General features: G+C 43.0%; 1 protein-coding gene across 1 annotated transcript; it reads left to right on the top strand.

The window, feature by feature from the left end:
* The first annotated feature begins 432 nt into the window (after positions 1–432).
* On the top strand, positions 433–15,829 carry pstpip2 (proline-serine-threonine phosphatase interacting protein 2). The gene is made up of 15 exons (XM_029692203.1): positions 433–586; positions 1,341–1,441; positions 2,492–2,566; positions 5,642–5,676; positions 5,829–5,935; positions 6,334–6,396; positions 10,717–10,815; positions 11,291–11,336; positions 11,456–11,535; positions 11,748–11,846; positions 12,040–12,136; positions 14,378–14,462; positions 14,649–14,683; positions 14,844–14,911; positions 15,027–15,829. Exons 1-14 carry the CDS (start codon positions 554–556, stop codon positions 14,894–14,896), a joined length of 1,008 nt encoding a protein of 335 aa, XP_029548063.1. The 5' UTR covers positions 433–553; the 3' UTR covers positions 14,897–14,911; positions 15,027–15,829.
* The last annotated feature ends 311 nt before the right edge of the window (positions 15,830–16,140 follow it).

The raw sequence follows: 16,140 nt of genomic DNA, 5'->3' as shown, positions 1-16,140 counted from the left end.
CCAGTGGGTCTTGCGACGGGTATACAGATGACTTGTTAGATATTGCTGCACTGTCGGAACTAGAAGCACAAGCATTTCACTACACTTGGAATAACATCTGCTAACCATGTGTATGTGACCAATACAATTTGATTTGATTTGACGGAGAGAAGCTGTTGCCTTGGCAGCAGGGATTTTTAACTGTTCTCCAGATATAACCTGATTTCACCAATAAAAGCATATTTACAAGAGAAGGGCATAAATACAGATAAAAGAGGAACCAAGAGCCAATAGATTCAAAGATATCCTTTCTTCTCTCCTGCTGTTCCGCTTGTGACCACCAAGTGGCCCCTCTCTCTCGCTCTTGCGCTCTCGCTCTCTCTCTCTCTCTCTCTCTCTGCTGTATCTCGTCGGTCGTTAGGACCCAGCAAAGAATATTTAGCGCTCCATTGAGATATGAGCGGAGTCATAAACGCAACAATCCAATGGGATGTCCATCAGTCACTAACACAGTATAAGCATCGCAAAAACCAGTGGAATTACAAGAGTTGTACTGCCGCTATTCTTGTCTACAATGAGAGAACTTCACTTTAAGGATTACTTTTGGGTAAGTGCAAATGTTTGTATTTGCGTTGTGTGTCATCTGAGCTTAACCCCCATTAACTGTGCTTGCAGAACTATTTGTTTTTAGAGATCGAAATCAGATTTTGAAGTATTAACAAGTTGTAAACACAAGGAGCATACACCATTATTTATTTAACAAGTCTAGTGATGTTTGTTAGGTCATTGATTTATTCAGAATATTACACACTGCATGGACTGGCTGTTTTATTAGCACGTCTCTAACCCAGGAGTGTAGTTCTGGTCCTTTTGAACACCTTGTAATATGTGCAGATGATTGGCATGGCTCAGGAGTATACCTACCCCTGCAGTGTAGGCCTACTGTATACCTCTTTCATCACGTGGTTAAAATGATTATATGTCATTATCTCATGCAGACATACATTACAGGGCACTTCAACTGCAGTTTATCATCCCAAACACATATTTATTCATGCTCACGAAATACTTATATTGCTTCATTGCTGTTAGCTTTATTGTTTCCGTAGTCTGATGTATTGGGTGCTAAAGCCCATTGGGAAGCTGTTACATTTAGGATTATTTTGGTTTTAGCCCTTGGGGGTCTTCTCTCTGTCAGTAATGTTGTAATGAGTTATTTCCTTTTTGATGGACTGTTAAAAGCCAATGCAGCGAGGAGTATAGGATTTTGATAGACCAGTACTGGGAGGGTGTGAGAGACCCTCCATGATGTGCTATGATTTGATTACTTATTGTTATTCCATCTTCCCCAATGTTGCCAGAACGGGGAGCTAACCAGTACCGGGGGTTATGACTGTATCATCCAGCATCTCAACGATGGTAAGAGGACATGCAAGGAGATAGAAGACTTCATGAAAGCCAGGTGAGAAACCATGTGAGATATCATCCAATAGAAACCATTCATTGAATCCTCAGACTACTACAGAGAATATGCTCTGAAACAACTTTATGGATGCTGTTATTCTGTCTAGGTGACAGCGCCCACAGGTTCTGCTGCTATGTTGTTGTTGTTGTGTCTATGTTTATTTTAAATGAATATCAGTAATGTTTTGTTGTGGACTGACCTTTTCAAAGGGCATGAGTGCTTTGTTCCACGATACAGAAGTAAGAAAGTCAGTCATCATTTATTTTCCACCATGCTTTAGATCATGTGGGCGCAGAAAGATGAATCATTCTATATCTGGGAAAAGCGTACTGTGAATGGTTGTTGGTGTTCAACAAACACTGCTGCGGTGTTTCCTGTTTCTGGTGTCACTAAGTGCACTTACAGTAAAAACGAGTGGTTCATCTGTTTTATCTGCTATTTCCTCATTTTGGACAGAAATGACACTATTATCCAATAGTCTAGAATGGTGTCAGTGTTAATTTAATACAGTGTGTAGACTATAGTTTACATATTTGTCTTTAGCTCTTGTCCTACTTCATATTTACTGTGTATACACCTCATGATTTTGAATGTGGAGATTTTTCCTACCAATCTAAATTCCTGACCAACTGATACAGCATACTTGATCAAACTTCTTATTATGAATCTTTATTATGTTTAATACTTTAGATTTTTTTGTTGCTCCCTCCTCTCTGGACTGTACTGTTTAATGATTAATCCAAGCACAATACAGACTGTGCAATCAGTCACGCACAAGGAAACAACTCCATAATAACACTGTTATATTGAAAGATATAAAGTGTGATTTTGCATGTGTTAGTTCCTTTAAGATAACTTCAAAATGGCATTCAATTTCTTTATCTTTTTTTAATCTCATGGACACTGTGGACTTCCCCCTCTGTGGTGCAGATCCTCATCCTCATGCTCTTGCCTAATGTTCTCTCATGCACATACTGTAGCTAATGTTTGTTAACTGTATACCTTGTTGAATGCACATATGAAGAGATGTGTTTGGTTATCTTTCAGAGCATCCATAGAGGAGAAGTATGCCAAAGAGCTACTGGGTCTCTCCAAGAAGGTGTGTGGGCACAATGAGATGAAGTAAGTCAATATTCCTGTTGCTGATGTTATTCATTCTTGAGTAGACATTGCTTGCCATCAGTCAGGGACTGTAAAAATGTATACAAAAATTATTTGAAAGCCCTGCTATTGAAGATAGATAAACTTGTAATGGGCTTCAGGTGCGGACTGGGACCAAAAATCGGCCTTGGCATTTCTAACCCACCGGTAAAATGTTTTCATTGAGGCCCTCACACCTGCATATTTTTTTCCCCTTGAGGTCCCCACATTACTAATTTTTTTTTTTTTTTTTTGAGGCCCCCCTTATTAGCCAGATAATGATAATTTTGAAATCAAAAACCCAAGGTAGACAGGCCCACTAGGCAACAAATTGACCAGCCCATCTGGCATTTGCCCAAAATACCAGATGGCCAGTACCCCCGATGGGCTTTGTTAAAAGCCATCACATATTTAATAGCCTTCTGATTGCCTGGGTGCCAGTCTGTCTCAAGCAAGACAAGGAAATATAAACGTATATAGAGTTGTTGATATTGTCTGGTACACAGCCTTCAGATGGCACACTAGAATGCTGTGAATCTAGCCACTGATAGCACTGTCTGACGTTGACAAAACCGTTTTGTTTCGCATGTAGAAAGATGGTAGAAAGATGGTATCTGCAGTGGCTCAATGGCCCATGCAGCACTACACATAGAGATACAAGTATGCATTAAGGCATTAGTGTTATTAGTGCGTTACTGTTATTAGATTGAATTGCTGGTTAAGTGTGCCTTGAATTCTAAATAAATCACGACAGTGTCACCAACAAAGCACCCCCACACCATCACACCTCCTCCTCCATGCTTCCCGGTGGGAACCACACATGCGGAGATCATCCATTCACCTACTCGGCGTCTCATAAAGACATGGTGGTTGGAACCAAAAATCTCAAATTTGGACTAATCAGATGAAGGACAGATTTCCACCGGTCTAATGTCCATTGCTCGTGTTTCTTGGCCCAAGCAAGTCTCTTCTTCTTCTTATTGGTGTCCTTTAGTAGTGGTTTATATACAGAAATTTGACCATGAAGGCCTGATTCACGCAGTCTCCTCTGAATAGTCGATGTTGAGATGTGTCTGTTACATTTATTTTGGCTGTAATTTCTGAGGCTGGTAACTCTAATGAACGTATCCTCTGCAGCAGAGGTAACTCTGGGTCTTCCTTTCCTTTGTGGCGGCCCTCACAAGAGCCAGTTTCATCATAGCGCTTGATGGTTTTTGTGACTGCACTCAAAGAAACTTTCAAAGTTCTTGACATTTTCCGGATTGACTGACCTTCATGTCTTAAAGTAATGAGGGACTGCCATTTCTCTTTGTTTATTTGAGCTGTCCTTGCCATAATATGGACTTGGTCTTTTGCCAAAATATGGCTATCTTTTGTATACCAACCCTATCTTGTCATAACACAACTGATTGGCTCAAATGCATTAAGAAGGAAAGAAATTCCACAAATGAACTTTTAAGAAGGCACACCTGTTAATTGAAATGCATTCCAGGTGACTACCTCATGCGGCTGGTTGAGAGAATGCCAAGAGTGTGCAAAGCTGTTGTAACGGTTGTCGTCGGAATGAGACCAAGGTGCAGCGGAGGATGTGTTCATCTTGTAAGGTTTAATGACCAAATGAACACTATACAAAACGAAACCAAAAACGACCAGCCACAGTTCTGTCAGGATACAAACTAAACAGAAAACATTCACCCACAAACCCCAAAGGAAAAACAGGCTGCCTATGTATGACTCTCAATCAGCAACAACGATCTACACCTGTTCCTGATTGAGAGCCATACACGGCCGAAACAAAGAAAACCACCAACATAGAAAAAGAAACCTAGAACGCCCACCCATGTCACACCCTGGCCTAACCAAAAATAGAGAACAAAAAACCCTCTCTGTGGCCAGGGCGTTACAGCTGTCATCAAGGCAAAGGGTGGCTGCTTTGAAGAATCTGAAATATAAAATCTATTTTGATTTGTTTAACACTTTTTTGGTTACTACATGATTCCATATGTGTTATTTCATAGTTTTGATGTCTTCACTATTATTCTACAATGTAGAAAATAGTAAAAATAAAGAAAAACCCTTAAATGAGTAGGTGTGTCTAAACTTTTGACTGGTACTGTACATACATACATACATACATACATACATACATACATACGTACGTACTACGTTTCCCACTGGCTGGTCAATCCTAATCACAACCAATCAAGACAAGGATCACAGATTAATGCCAACTGAACTGTCAATTGTCAATCATATCATCTAACTCAAGTGTACTGTGACTCAATCTATCTGAATAGAATGTATACAGTATATAAACATATCTGAATATGATGTCATATACCCTTGATTTGGAAGAATATGAATATTATAAATACTTTACAGATCTTGGAACTGTCTTACTTTATCAATATAAAAATGTGAAAGACCTGTTAATGTTTTGTCATTGGATAATTTGCAAAGAAAAGATAAAGCATTTGAAGCTTGTACATATGATTAATTGTGCTTGTTTTAATTATTATCCTAGACAATCTTATTAGTTTGTATTTTCACAAAACTATATTTTCTGGTGTTCTTTGTTTGTGAATAATACTCTACATTTGACATTCTGAAATGACCAAAGACGAGTTTATCAACACACACCGTATAAGAGCAGGGAATGCATTCTGCACTAGAAAGGATTCGAAACACCATCATTAGTGTTTAGGAGCTTTAGAGGGAGGAAACAGCACCAAAAGAGAAGGAATCTATTTCTGCACTAAACAGGACTCGAAACAAGAAAATAGTGTTTTTATAATTTCCCTGTAGCGCTCCCAATCTCTGGTAAGGTGTTGCACAACTCTTGATTATGTGGTGTTACAACACCATGTAATGTTTCGGAAAATCTCAGAATGATATGTTTCAACACTCTAGCAAAGTCAAGGTTTTGTCTCCTTAACGTTGGTGGCAGCTCAGTTGCCACTAGTTGTAGTGTTACAAAACGCTTAAATTTTAACAGCATAGGTTGTACTGCATGCATTACTTTTCATAAAGCTGGTGTTTGTTTGTTTCATTATTTAGCACACTGAAGAGATCGCTAGACATGTTCAAACTGCGTAAGTGTTTTGCTGTCACAACAAATGTTTCTGATGTATGTTGATGACTAAGCTCAAATCTTTCTATTTCCATGTGTGAGTGAGTGAGTTTGAGTGTGTGTGTGTGTTCATGTAATTTACTAACTCTCTCAAAACCCTCCTTTACAACATAGAAACTGAACATGTGAGTTTATCACACCTACAACTGGCACAAACAATGCGGGACGAGGCCAAAAAACTGGAGGACTTCAGAGAGAGACAGAAAGAGGCAAGAAAAAAGGTACATTAGAAACCAACCAATTTCTTAAAAAACGACAAATGTAGGAATTCATACGACCTTTAATTACTAATAGACCTTATACATTGCTAATACAGTGCACTTTGCTTAATAGTGAATGCAGTTATAGTGATCAATTGCTTATCAACCGCTTATATCAACTTATGTAGCGAGGCGAGCCACCAACCAGAGGGTTGCCAGTTCGAATACCATGTCTGACGGAAACCTGAAACCTCTGTGTGTCTTTCGGGCGGGATGGGAAGTCAGATTTCAGTTGGACCTTGTGATCTTAATCCTAATCGCCCTGCACAAATGTGATAATTATCGGGGTGCAAATCATGGATATATCATCTCTATCTTCTTTGCTTTAATATAATATATTTGCCACCTCTTCTTCACAGGTAGAACAACAGATGGATTCCCTACACAAACAGAGGGCCATGCAGTTCAAGAAAACCATGGAGGTAAACTGGAGAACTTTCCTACATTTTTTTTGTCAAACCAGCAGTTATCATCCCTGAACTAAGTAATCCTGAATTGATCATCTGTTCTCTAAAGGCATGTCTGGTTTCAGTCATCATGCTACCAAAACATGAAGCAGTCTTGTAATTTAAGTAATACTTCATCTGAGAAGAGGGAAGTTCATCAACAGCCATGGGGAGTGAAGAATGGAGGAACCTCTCAAATAAATGGAGAGTTTCATTATATGTACTGGGGCACCTCTATTAAATGGGAAGTTACTGTAAATTACATACATATTATGTAGCCTACAAAGAGCAGATCACTGAGCAGGTCCCTTTTCTAGTATGGTCTATTTAGACTACATTTGGTTTGTAAAACATTATGACAATAAAGTCTGTTCCATACAGATGAAGGATCTTAATTTGACCTCTTGTCACAGAAAAATAATCCTGCAGCCACATAATGTTGCTTGATCAGTGGTTAGGCTTTCAGCTGGCTAAAAGTAGTCTTCATGAAAAGTGCAATACTGTTAATATAACTGTGTGTTAGTGTGGGTTTTCAGTGAATGTATGTAAATTATGAAGGTCATCTGCATTTCCTTGGGTGTAGGAAAAATCTCAGCAACAGAAGAGTGATCAAATTAAGGTCCTACAACTGTATCGGGTTCTGGGAATAACAATAGCTATAAAAACAAATGTTCCTTCTGTTTTCCTTATTATTCCCTTCTATCCTGCAGGGCCACAGGGCAAAGGTTACTAGTAAACACAAGTTGTGCTTTGTGCAGTTCCACTCAGAGAGCGCTGGAGTTAGTCCAGGGCCCATATTCACATTTTAGATTATGATGAATGAGATCAAATCAGATTTGATTTGTCACATGTTGAATACAATATGTGTAGACCTTACAGTGAAATGCTTACTTACGAGCCCTTAACCAACAATGCAGAGTAATAAAAAAGTAAGTAAGAAATATTTGCTAAATAATCTAAAGGGAAAAATAGTAACATAATAACAGTAATGAGGCTATATACAGGGGGTACCGGTACCGAGTCAATGTGCTGGGGTATGGGGTAATTGAGGTAATATGTCAAGTACCAGTCAAAAGTTTGGATACATCTACAGTGGCTTGCGAAAGTATTCACCCCCTTGGCATTTTTCCTATTTTGTTGCCTTACAACCTGGAATTAAAATAGATTTTTTGGGGGTTTGTATCATTTGATTTAAACAACATGCCTACCACTTTGAAGATGCAATTTGTTTTGTGAAACAAACAAGAAATAAGACAAAAAAAAACAGAACTTGAGTGTGCATAACTATTCACCCCCCCAAAGTCCGTACTTTGTAGAGACACTTTTTTCAGCAATTACAGCTGCAAGTCTTTTGGGGTATGTCTCTATAAGCTTGGCACACCTAGCCACTGGGATTTTTGTCCATTCTTCAAGGCAAAACTGCTCCAGCTCCTTCAAGTTGGATGGGTTCCGCTGGTGTACAGCAATATTTAAGTCATACCACAGATTCTCAATTGGATTGAGGTCTGGGCTTTGACTAGGCCATTCCAAGACATTTAAATGCTTCCCCTTAAACCACTCGAGTGTTGCTTTAGCAGTATGCTTAGGGTCATTGTCCTGCTGGAAGGTGAACCTCCGTCCCAGTCTCAAATCTCTGGAAGAATGGAACAGGTTTCCCTCAAGAATTTCCCTGTATTTGGCACCATCCATCATTCCTTCAATTCTGACCAGTTTCCCAATCCCTGCCAATGAAAAACATCCTCACAGCATGATGCTGCCACTACCATGCTTCACTGTGGGGATGGTGTTCTCTGGGTGATAAGTGTTGGGTTTGCGCCAGACATAGCGTTTTTCCTTGATGGCCAAAGAGCTCAATTTTAGTCTCATCTGACCAGAGTACCTTCTTCCATATGTTTGAGGAGTCTCCCACATGCCTTTTGGTGAACACCAAACGTGTTTGCTTATTTTTTTCTTTAAGCAATGGCTTTTTTCTGGCCTCTCTTCCGTCAAGCCCAGCTCTGTGGCGTGTACGGCTTAAAGTGGTCCTATGGACAGATACTCCAATCTCCGCTGTGGAGCTTTGCAGCTCCTTCAGGGTTATCTTTGGTCTCTTTGTTACCTCTCTGATTAATGTCCTCCTTGCCTGGTCCGTGAGTTTTGGTGGGCTGGCCCTCGCTTGGCAGGTTTGTTGTGGTGCCATATTCTTTCCATTTTTTAATAATGGATTTAATGGTGCTCTGTGGGATGTTCAAAGTTTCAGATATTTTTTTATAACCCAACCCTGATCTGTACTTCTCCACAACTTTGTCCCTGACCTGTGTGGAGAGCTCCTTGGTCTTCATAGTGCCGCTTGCTTGGTGGTGCCCCTTGCTTAGTGGTGTTGCAGACTCTGGGGCCTTTCAGAACAGCTGTGTGTATATATACTGAGATCATGTGACAGATCATGTGACACTTGGATTGCACACAGGTGGACTTTATTTAACTAATTATGTATCTTATGAAGGTAATTTGTTGCACCAGATCTTTATTAGGGGCTTCGTAGCAAAAGGGGTGAATACATATGCACGCACCACTTCATTTTTTAAAAATATTTGAATATTTTTTGAAACAAGTAATTTTTTTCACTTCACTAATTTGGACTTTATTTTGTATGTCCAGTACATGAAATCCATTTAAATTAGAGGTTGTAATAAAAGAAAATACGAAAAACACCAAGGGGGTGAATACTTTTGCAAAGCACTATACTCATTCAAGGGTTTTTCTTTCTTTTTTACTATTTTCTACATTGCAGAATGATAGTTAAGACATCAACACTATTAAATAACACATGGAATCATGTAGTAACCAAAAAGGTGTTAAACAAATCAAAATAGATTTTATATTTGAGATTCTTCAAAGTAGCCACCCTTTGCCTTGATGACAGCTTTGCACACTCTTGGCATTCTCTCAACCAACTTCACCTGGAATGCTTTTCAAAAGTCTTGAAGGAGTTCCCACACACGTGCTGGCTGTTTTTCCTTCACTTTGTGGTCCATCTCATCCCAAACCATCTCAATTGGTTTGACGTATGACTTGGCGTTCCTGTACCACTTGCCATGTGAAAGCAGAGAGAACAGTCTATGACTTGGGTGGCCTTCCTCTGACACCGCCTGGTTTAGAGGTCCTGGATGGCAGGCAGCTCGACCCCAGGGATGTACGCCTTGCGGTCAGATGCCAAGCAGTTGCCATACCAAGCGGTGATGCTACCAGCAGGATGCTCTCGATGGTGCAGCTGTAGAACCTTTGGAGGGTCTGAGGACCCATGGAAAAAAAATTCAGCAATCCTGAGGGGGAATAGGCGTTGTCGTCACAACTGTGTTGTTCTGCTTGGACCAACATAGGTCCTTAGTGATGTGGATACCAAGGAACTTGAAGCTCTCGACCTTCTCCACTGCAGCCCCGTCGATGTGAATGGGAGCGTGCTTGGCCCTACCTTTCCTTTAGTCCACGATCAGCTCCTTTGTCTTGCTCACATTGAGGGAGATGTTGTTGTCCTGGCACCACACTATCAGGTCTCTGACCTCCTCCCTATAGGCTGTCTCATTGTTGTTGAGGATCAGGCCTACCACCGTCGTTGGCAAACTTAATGATGGTGTGAGAGTTGTTCATGGACACACAGTCGTGGGTGAACAGGGAGGACAGGAGGGGACTAAGCACGCACCCCTGAAGGACCCCTTTATTGAGGGTCAGCATGTCGGATGTGTTATTGCCTACCCTCACCACCTGGTGGTGGCCCCTCAGGAAGTCCAGAATCCAGTTGCAGAGGTGTTCAGTCCCATGGTCCTTAGCTTAGTAATGAGCTTGGAGGGCACTATGGTGTTGAATGCTGAATGCATCTGGCTCACCGACCCCTGTAGCGGCATCTCCTCTTCTTACGAATCATGGGGGTTTGGGCCTGGTCCTGGAAGAGATCAGCACTCCAACTCTGTCTCTTTCTAAATACTTTTCCTGATTTGATTTTGATCCCAAATGCCTGCCGTTTTTCATTGGTCAGACAAAGCGGTACTGTTAGGGCTGGGCATGTTGTGCCACATTGTCATGCCAACTGCTACTGAAACATCAGGCATTTTATACACAGTGGAATGACCTCCGAGTGTTGAAAAATGCAGGTTGTGGTAGTTGAATTCAAATGCATGGGCTTCATGTTTTATTTAGAGACTTTTATGTTATGTGAAGACAGTATAGAGTCTAGTAGAGTCAGTAAACTATATTATCAGTTATTTCCTACCATTACCCCCCCACCAACCCCTCCCTTCCTGTCCATGTCGTTAACCACAGTCAAAGAAGACATATGAGCAGAAGTGTCGAGACAAAGAGGAAGCAGAACAGAACATGAACCGAAACGCCAGCACCAGCAATGTCAAGCAGCAGGAAAAGGTGAGTATTCTGAGAGACTGTGGGGGTTGGGGGGGTCTAGTGGTAGTGCTGCTGCCCCCGGACCACACATTTCCCCTGCAGCCATGGGTTCAAACCCAGACAGCAACAATTTCCATTCTATGTCCATCTCCTTTATCTCCTCATCAATCACGTATTCACTGTATTTGTTGATAAAAAAAGATACATCAGAAAGCACTAGTGACAATAAATGATGTGAGTGAGCCATGGGAATCTTTTCAAAGGAAATAGCATACCTACTTTGAGCACAGGAATCAGACCACAAACATTAGGCCTACACTGACCACAGGAAGAACAAGGCTATCTAGCTTGTACACTGTTTATGAACAGGACATTTACAAATCAGACATGTGCTTTCACTCCTATATGCAGCATTGCATTGAAAGTAATACCTGAACACATGAAAGAGTTGAATAAAGTACAGAATCAGTGATTTTTTTTCTTCTTTATCTTTCAGCTATTGGCAAAAACACAGCAAGCAAAGCAGAATGCAGAAGAAGCTGGTAACAATGACAACATATTCTCCTTTGGTCTCTTAGCAACCATCAACAGGAAAACCACAATTTAGTCTAAATATCATCTAAAATCTGCCTCTATACATGGTCTCTGATTTGAATCCCAGACAGGCTATACATGCACAACGTGTCTGTGCTGGGAAAAACCAGGGAGGACTGGCAGAAAGAACACGTTAAAGCATGTGAGGTAAGGGCCAGAAAGCATGATGATATTTCGTTTCTTTGTTAGTTACATACTGTATTACTGGTGTAGTATGTGTAATAGTTTGACTACATCCAGGTATTTGTTTGTTAGCTATATGTTGTAGTATTGGTATATATAATTTACATCCAGTTATTTGTTTGTCAGCTATAGGTTGTATTATTGGTATATATAATATAGTGCTCTGTTACATCCAGGTATTTGAGAAGCAGGAAGTGGAGAGGATCAATACTCTAAGGAACATGGTGTGGACTCACCTCAACCAGCTCTCCCAGCAGTGTGTCACCAGCGATGAGGTAAAATGCTTCTAGGGACTCATCAATGTGAAATCTGCAATATTACTTACTGGTATTGCATTTGTATTAATGATACCCATTGATTCTCTAAGAATATAGCAAATGAAGGATTGTGGCTGTAAGTGACCTTCCGTATTGCTTTGTGTTTCTAACTCGTCCGTCTGTGTGTTTCTGTGTGTGTCTATGGGTTCAGCTTCATGAGGAAGTGAGGAAGTCTCTTGAACAGTGTGACATACAGGAGGATATAGAACACTTTGTGAACCTCAGACGGACTGGGGACAAACCACCTGGTACAGTTCTCACTCTTCACAGATCACCTTTGACAACAGACACATACAATACATTATAGGTCCTCTAAGGACCACAATGAAAATCAAACTGACTTTTTAGTGTCATCCTTGATGACATAAATGTTGTCCTAATTTTGGTGTGTCCGGGTCCCCCTCCCTGACAGTCTATCTAGTTGTGTATTGTAGTTGTACCTTCGTCACCCCCTGGCCTGCTCTGTCCTCACCCCTCACGCTCTGTCCTCACACCTCACCCCCTGGCCTGCTCTGTCCTCACCCCCTGGGCCTGCTCTGTCCTTACCCCGTGGCCTGCTCTGTCATCATCCCTCACTCCCTGGCCTGCTCTATCCTCTATCCTCACCCCTCACTCCCTGGCCTGCTCTGACCTCACCCCCTGGTCTGCTCTGTCCTCACCCCCTGGCCTGCTCTGTCCTCACCCCCTGGCCTGCTCTGTCCACACCCCTCATCCCCTGCTCTGTCCTCACCCCTCACCTCTCACTCCCTGTCCTGCTTTGTCCTCACCCTTCACCTCTCACTCCCTGTCCTGCTTTGTCCTCACTCCCTGGCCTGCTCTGTCCTCACTACCTGGCCTGCTCTGTCCTCACCCCTCACCTCTCACTCCCTGTCCTGCTTTGTCCTCACTCCCTGTCCTGCTTTGTCCTCACTCCCTGTACTGCTTTGTCCTCACTCCCTGTACTGCTTTGTCCTCACTCCCTGGCCTGCTCTGTCCTCACCCCCTGGCCTGCTCTGTCCTCACCCCTCATCCCCTGCTCTGTCCTCACCCCTCAACCCCAGGCCTGCTCTGTCCTCACCCCCTGGCCTGCTCTGTCCTCACCCCCTGGGCATGCTCTGTCTCACCCCCTGGCCCTGCTCTGTCCTCAACCCTCACCCCCTGGCCTGTTCTGTCCTCAACCCTCACCCCCTGGCCCTGCTCTGTCCTCAACCCTCACCCCCTGGCCTGCTCTGTCCTCAACCCCTGGTCTGCTCTGTCCTCAACCCCTGGTCTGCTCTGTCCTCAACCCCTGGTCTGCTCTGTCCTCACCCCCTGGCCTGCTCTGTCCTCACCCCCTGGCCTGCTCTGTCCTTACCCCTCGCTCCCTGGCCTGCTCTATCCTCTATCCTCAACCCTCACTCCCTGGCCTGCTCTATCCTCTATCCTCAACCCTCACTCCCTGGCCTGCTCTATCCTCTATCCTCAACCCTCACCCCCTGGCCTGCTCTATCCTCTATCCTCAACCCTCACTCCCTGGCCTGCTCTGTCCTCACCCCCTGGTCTGCTCTGTCCTCACCCCCTGGCCTGCTCTGTCCTCACCCCTCATCCCCTGCTCTGTCCTCACCTCTCACTCCCTGTCCTGCTTTGTCCTCACCCTTCACCTCTCACTCCCTGTCCTGCTTTGTCCTCACTCCCTGTACTGCTTTGTCCTCACTCCCTGGCCTGCTCTGTCCTCACTCCCTGGCCTGCTCTGTCCTCACTCCCTGGCCTGCTCTGTCCTCACTCCCTGGCCTGCTCTGTCCTCTCCCCCTGGCCTGCTCTGTCCTTACCCCTCGCTCCCTGGCCTGCTCTGTCCTTACCCCTCGCTCCCTGGCCTGCTCTGTTCTCACCCCTCATCCCCTGCTCTGTCCTCATCCCTCACCTCTCTCTCCCTGGCCTGCTCTGTCCTCACCCCCTGGGCCTAGTCTGTCTCACCCCCAGGCCCTGCTCTGTCCTCAACCCTCACCCCCTGGTCCTGCTCTGTCTCACCCCCTGACCTGCTCTGTCCTCACACCCTGGCCTGCTCTGTCCTCAACCCTCAACCCTCACCCCCTGGCCTGCTCTGTCCTCACCCCCTGGCCTGCTCTGTCCTCACCCCCTGGCCTGCTCTGTCCTCAACCCTCACCCCCTGGCCTGCTCTGTCCTCAACCCTCATCCCCTGGCCTGCTCTGTCCTCACCTCTCATCCCCTGCTCTGTCCTCACACCCTGGCCTGCTCTGTCCTCAACCCTCACCCCCTGGCCTGCTCTGTCCTCAACCCCTGGTCTGCTCTGTCCTCACCCCCTGGCCTGCTCTGTCCTCAACCCTCACCCCCTGGCCTGTTCTGTCCTCAACCCTCAACCCCTGGTCTGCTCTGTCCTCACCCCCTGGCCTGTTCTGTCCTCACCCCCTGGTCCTGCTCTGTCCTCACTCCTCAACCCCTGGTCTGCTCTGTCCTCACCCCCTGGTCTGCTCTGTCCTCACCCCCTGGCCTGCTCTGTCCTCACTCCTCAGCTCCTGTTCTGTATGAGAACTTCTACAGCGGTCAGAGGGTCCCCGTAGGACCATCATTCTCCCGAACGGTTCCTCCTATCACCGGGTGAGAGAGGTTTTATCAATAAAGTTATTTTTCAAGCAAACCAAGAGTTGCTGAATATTGTTTCACCCTGAGAGAGGAACGACCCACACAGCAGATGAGGATCTTCACCTTGCCACAAAAATCATGTTTTTCATAATTCTCATTATGTGATGTCGATTTCTATTTTGTCTGTTTTGTGAAAATCAGGAGAGGACCATTGCCTAATCCAAACAATACCGAAGGTACATGTTAAAAAACTCCAGAGATATACAGATAGATATTATGACAGTTGTCAGATATGATCCATCATTTAATATATTGATAAACTGTTATTTTATTTCCTTTTTAATGACAAGCCACTGTTTGTCTGTTTTATTTGTGCTTTGAATTCCTCTGCTGTAGGTGATGTGATCTACTCAACTGTAGATCCAGGCTACAGTGCTCTACAATACTAGAACATATATTCAGAGGTAAGTACTTTATTCTTCAGTATTACAGCTTTAGTCAAATGACCATTGTTATCACAATAAGTTTGAGCCTGACTAAAACCATGGGTTTATTTGTTTCTTAACTCTTTGTTTCCAGTTTCCGTGGATATTGACTGCCTGGTGGATTTACACAGATGGCTGAGTGGGGATTCCTTCATTGGTGGATATAAAGAGTGGACTCTGTGCATTCGTGGTCATTCAACAGTGACACCTGACAAACCAACTACCAAAATATCAGCAATGCTGACGTTAGTAGAGCATGTTTGACTGTGTCACCATTGTGGTTTTGTAGCTGTGTTATAAACAGTAAGATGACGTGTCATAGCTCAATATATGTAAATAGGTTCCAGAATGTATGAATATACTTCGTTTTCTACAGTCTAAACCAGGAAATGTAATTAAAGCAAAAATAAAAGTAATCACTTTATAAGTTATTAACATTTGGGACACCAGACATTCCAAAGCATTTTGCAACTTTTCAATATAAGAGGGTTACTTTTATTTGTTGATTAATAACATGAATATTACAACAATATAGGTACGTGATCTAAACGTTTTAAAGTTGTGTGATAAAGGCAAAATAACTTTAATAATTTAAATATTTGTTGTTGATCAATAAATATGTTTGTCAGTCACTTAATTAACACATTATTCTGTATCTTTGTAGAACCTAGTTGTTTCCTGTTGTGGTCGATAATAATCTGATTGGTCTGTACTTGAACACTACATTGTGTTACTCAGGCTAGTTTCTGGTTGATGATTGCACACAGATCTTGATAAGAAAATCGAATAAAGGGCAGTTTAAGGTTGTATGAAGCATTCACTGATTGAGAATATTCTGTAAGTGACAATTGACATCATGGAGAGGTCAAACACACTCATAAATTATGTTTTGAAACACTTCCTTGTAAAAACTCACTTCCTACTCCAAGTGTTCTATTGTTTTTTCCCCATACAATTGAGGAACAAATGAGTGGGGGTGCACAGGAACCTGACATGCTAATAATATGAGCAAATCTTGTGCAATCTATTGGTTGATAGAATGGGTGTTGTACTTACATCCAATATGGACACAAAGTGTTCAGCTTGTCTGGCAAGCTCATTGAGATGGGTTTTTTGCTCTTTTAAAGTGAAAATCTCTTCCTGTTTCTGCTTAGTGTGGCAGGGGAAAGATCTCAATTGCATACTCCTCTCGCCTCTTCGTCTCCTCA

The sequence above is a fragment of the Salmo trutta genome, chromosome 15 (genome assembly GCF_901001165.1).
Source record: "Salmo trutta chromosome 15, fSalTru1.1, whole genome shotgun sequence".
Lineage (NCBI taxonomy): Eukaryota > Metazoa > Chordata > Actinopteri > Salmoniformes > Salmonidae > Salmo > Salmo trutta.
This window is presented reverse-complemented; position numbering and strand designations above follow the sequence as displayed.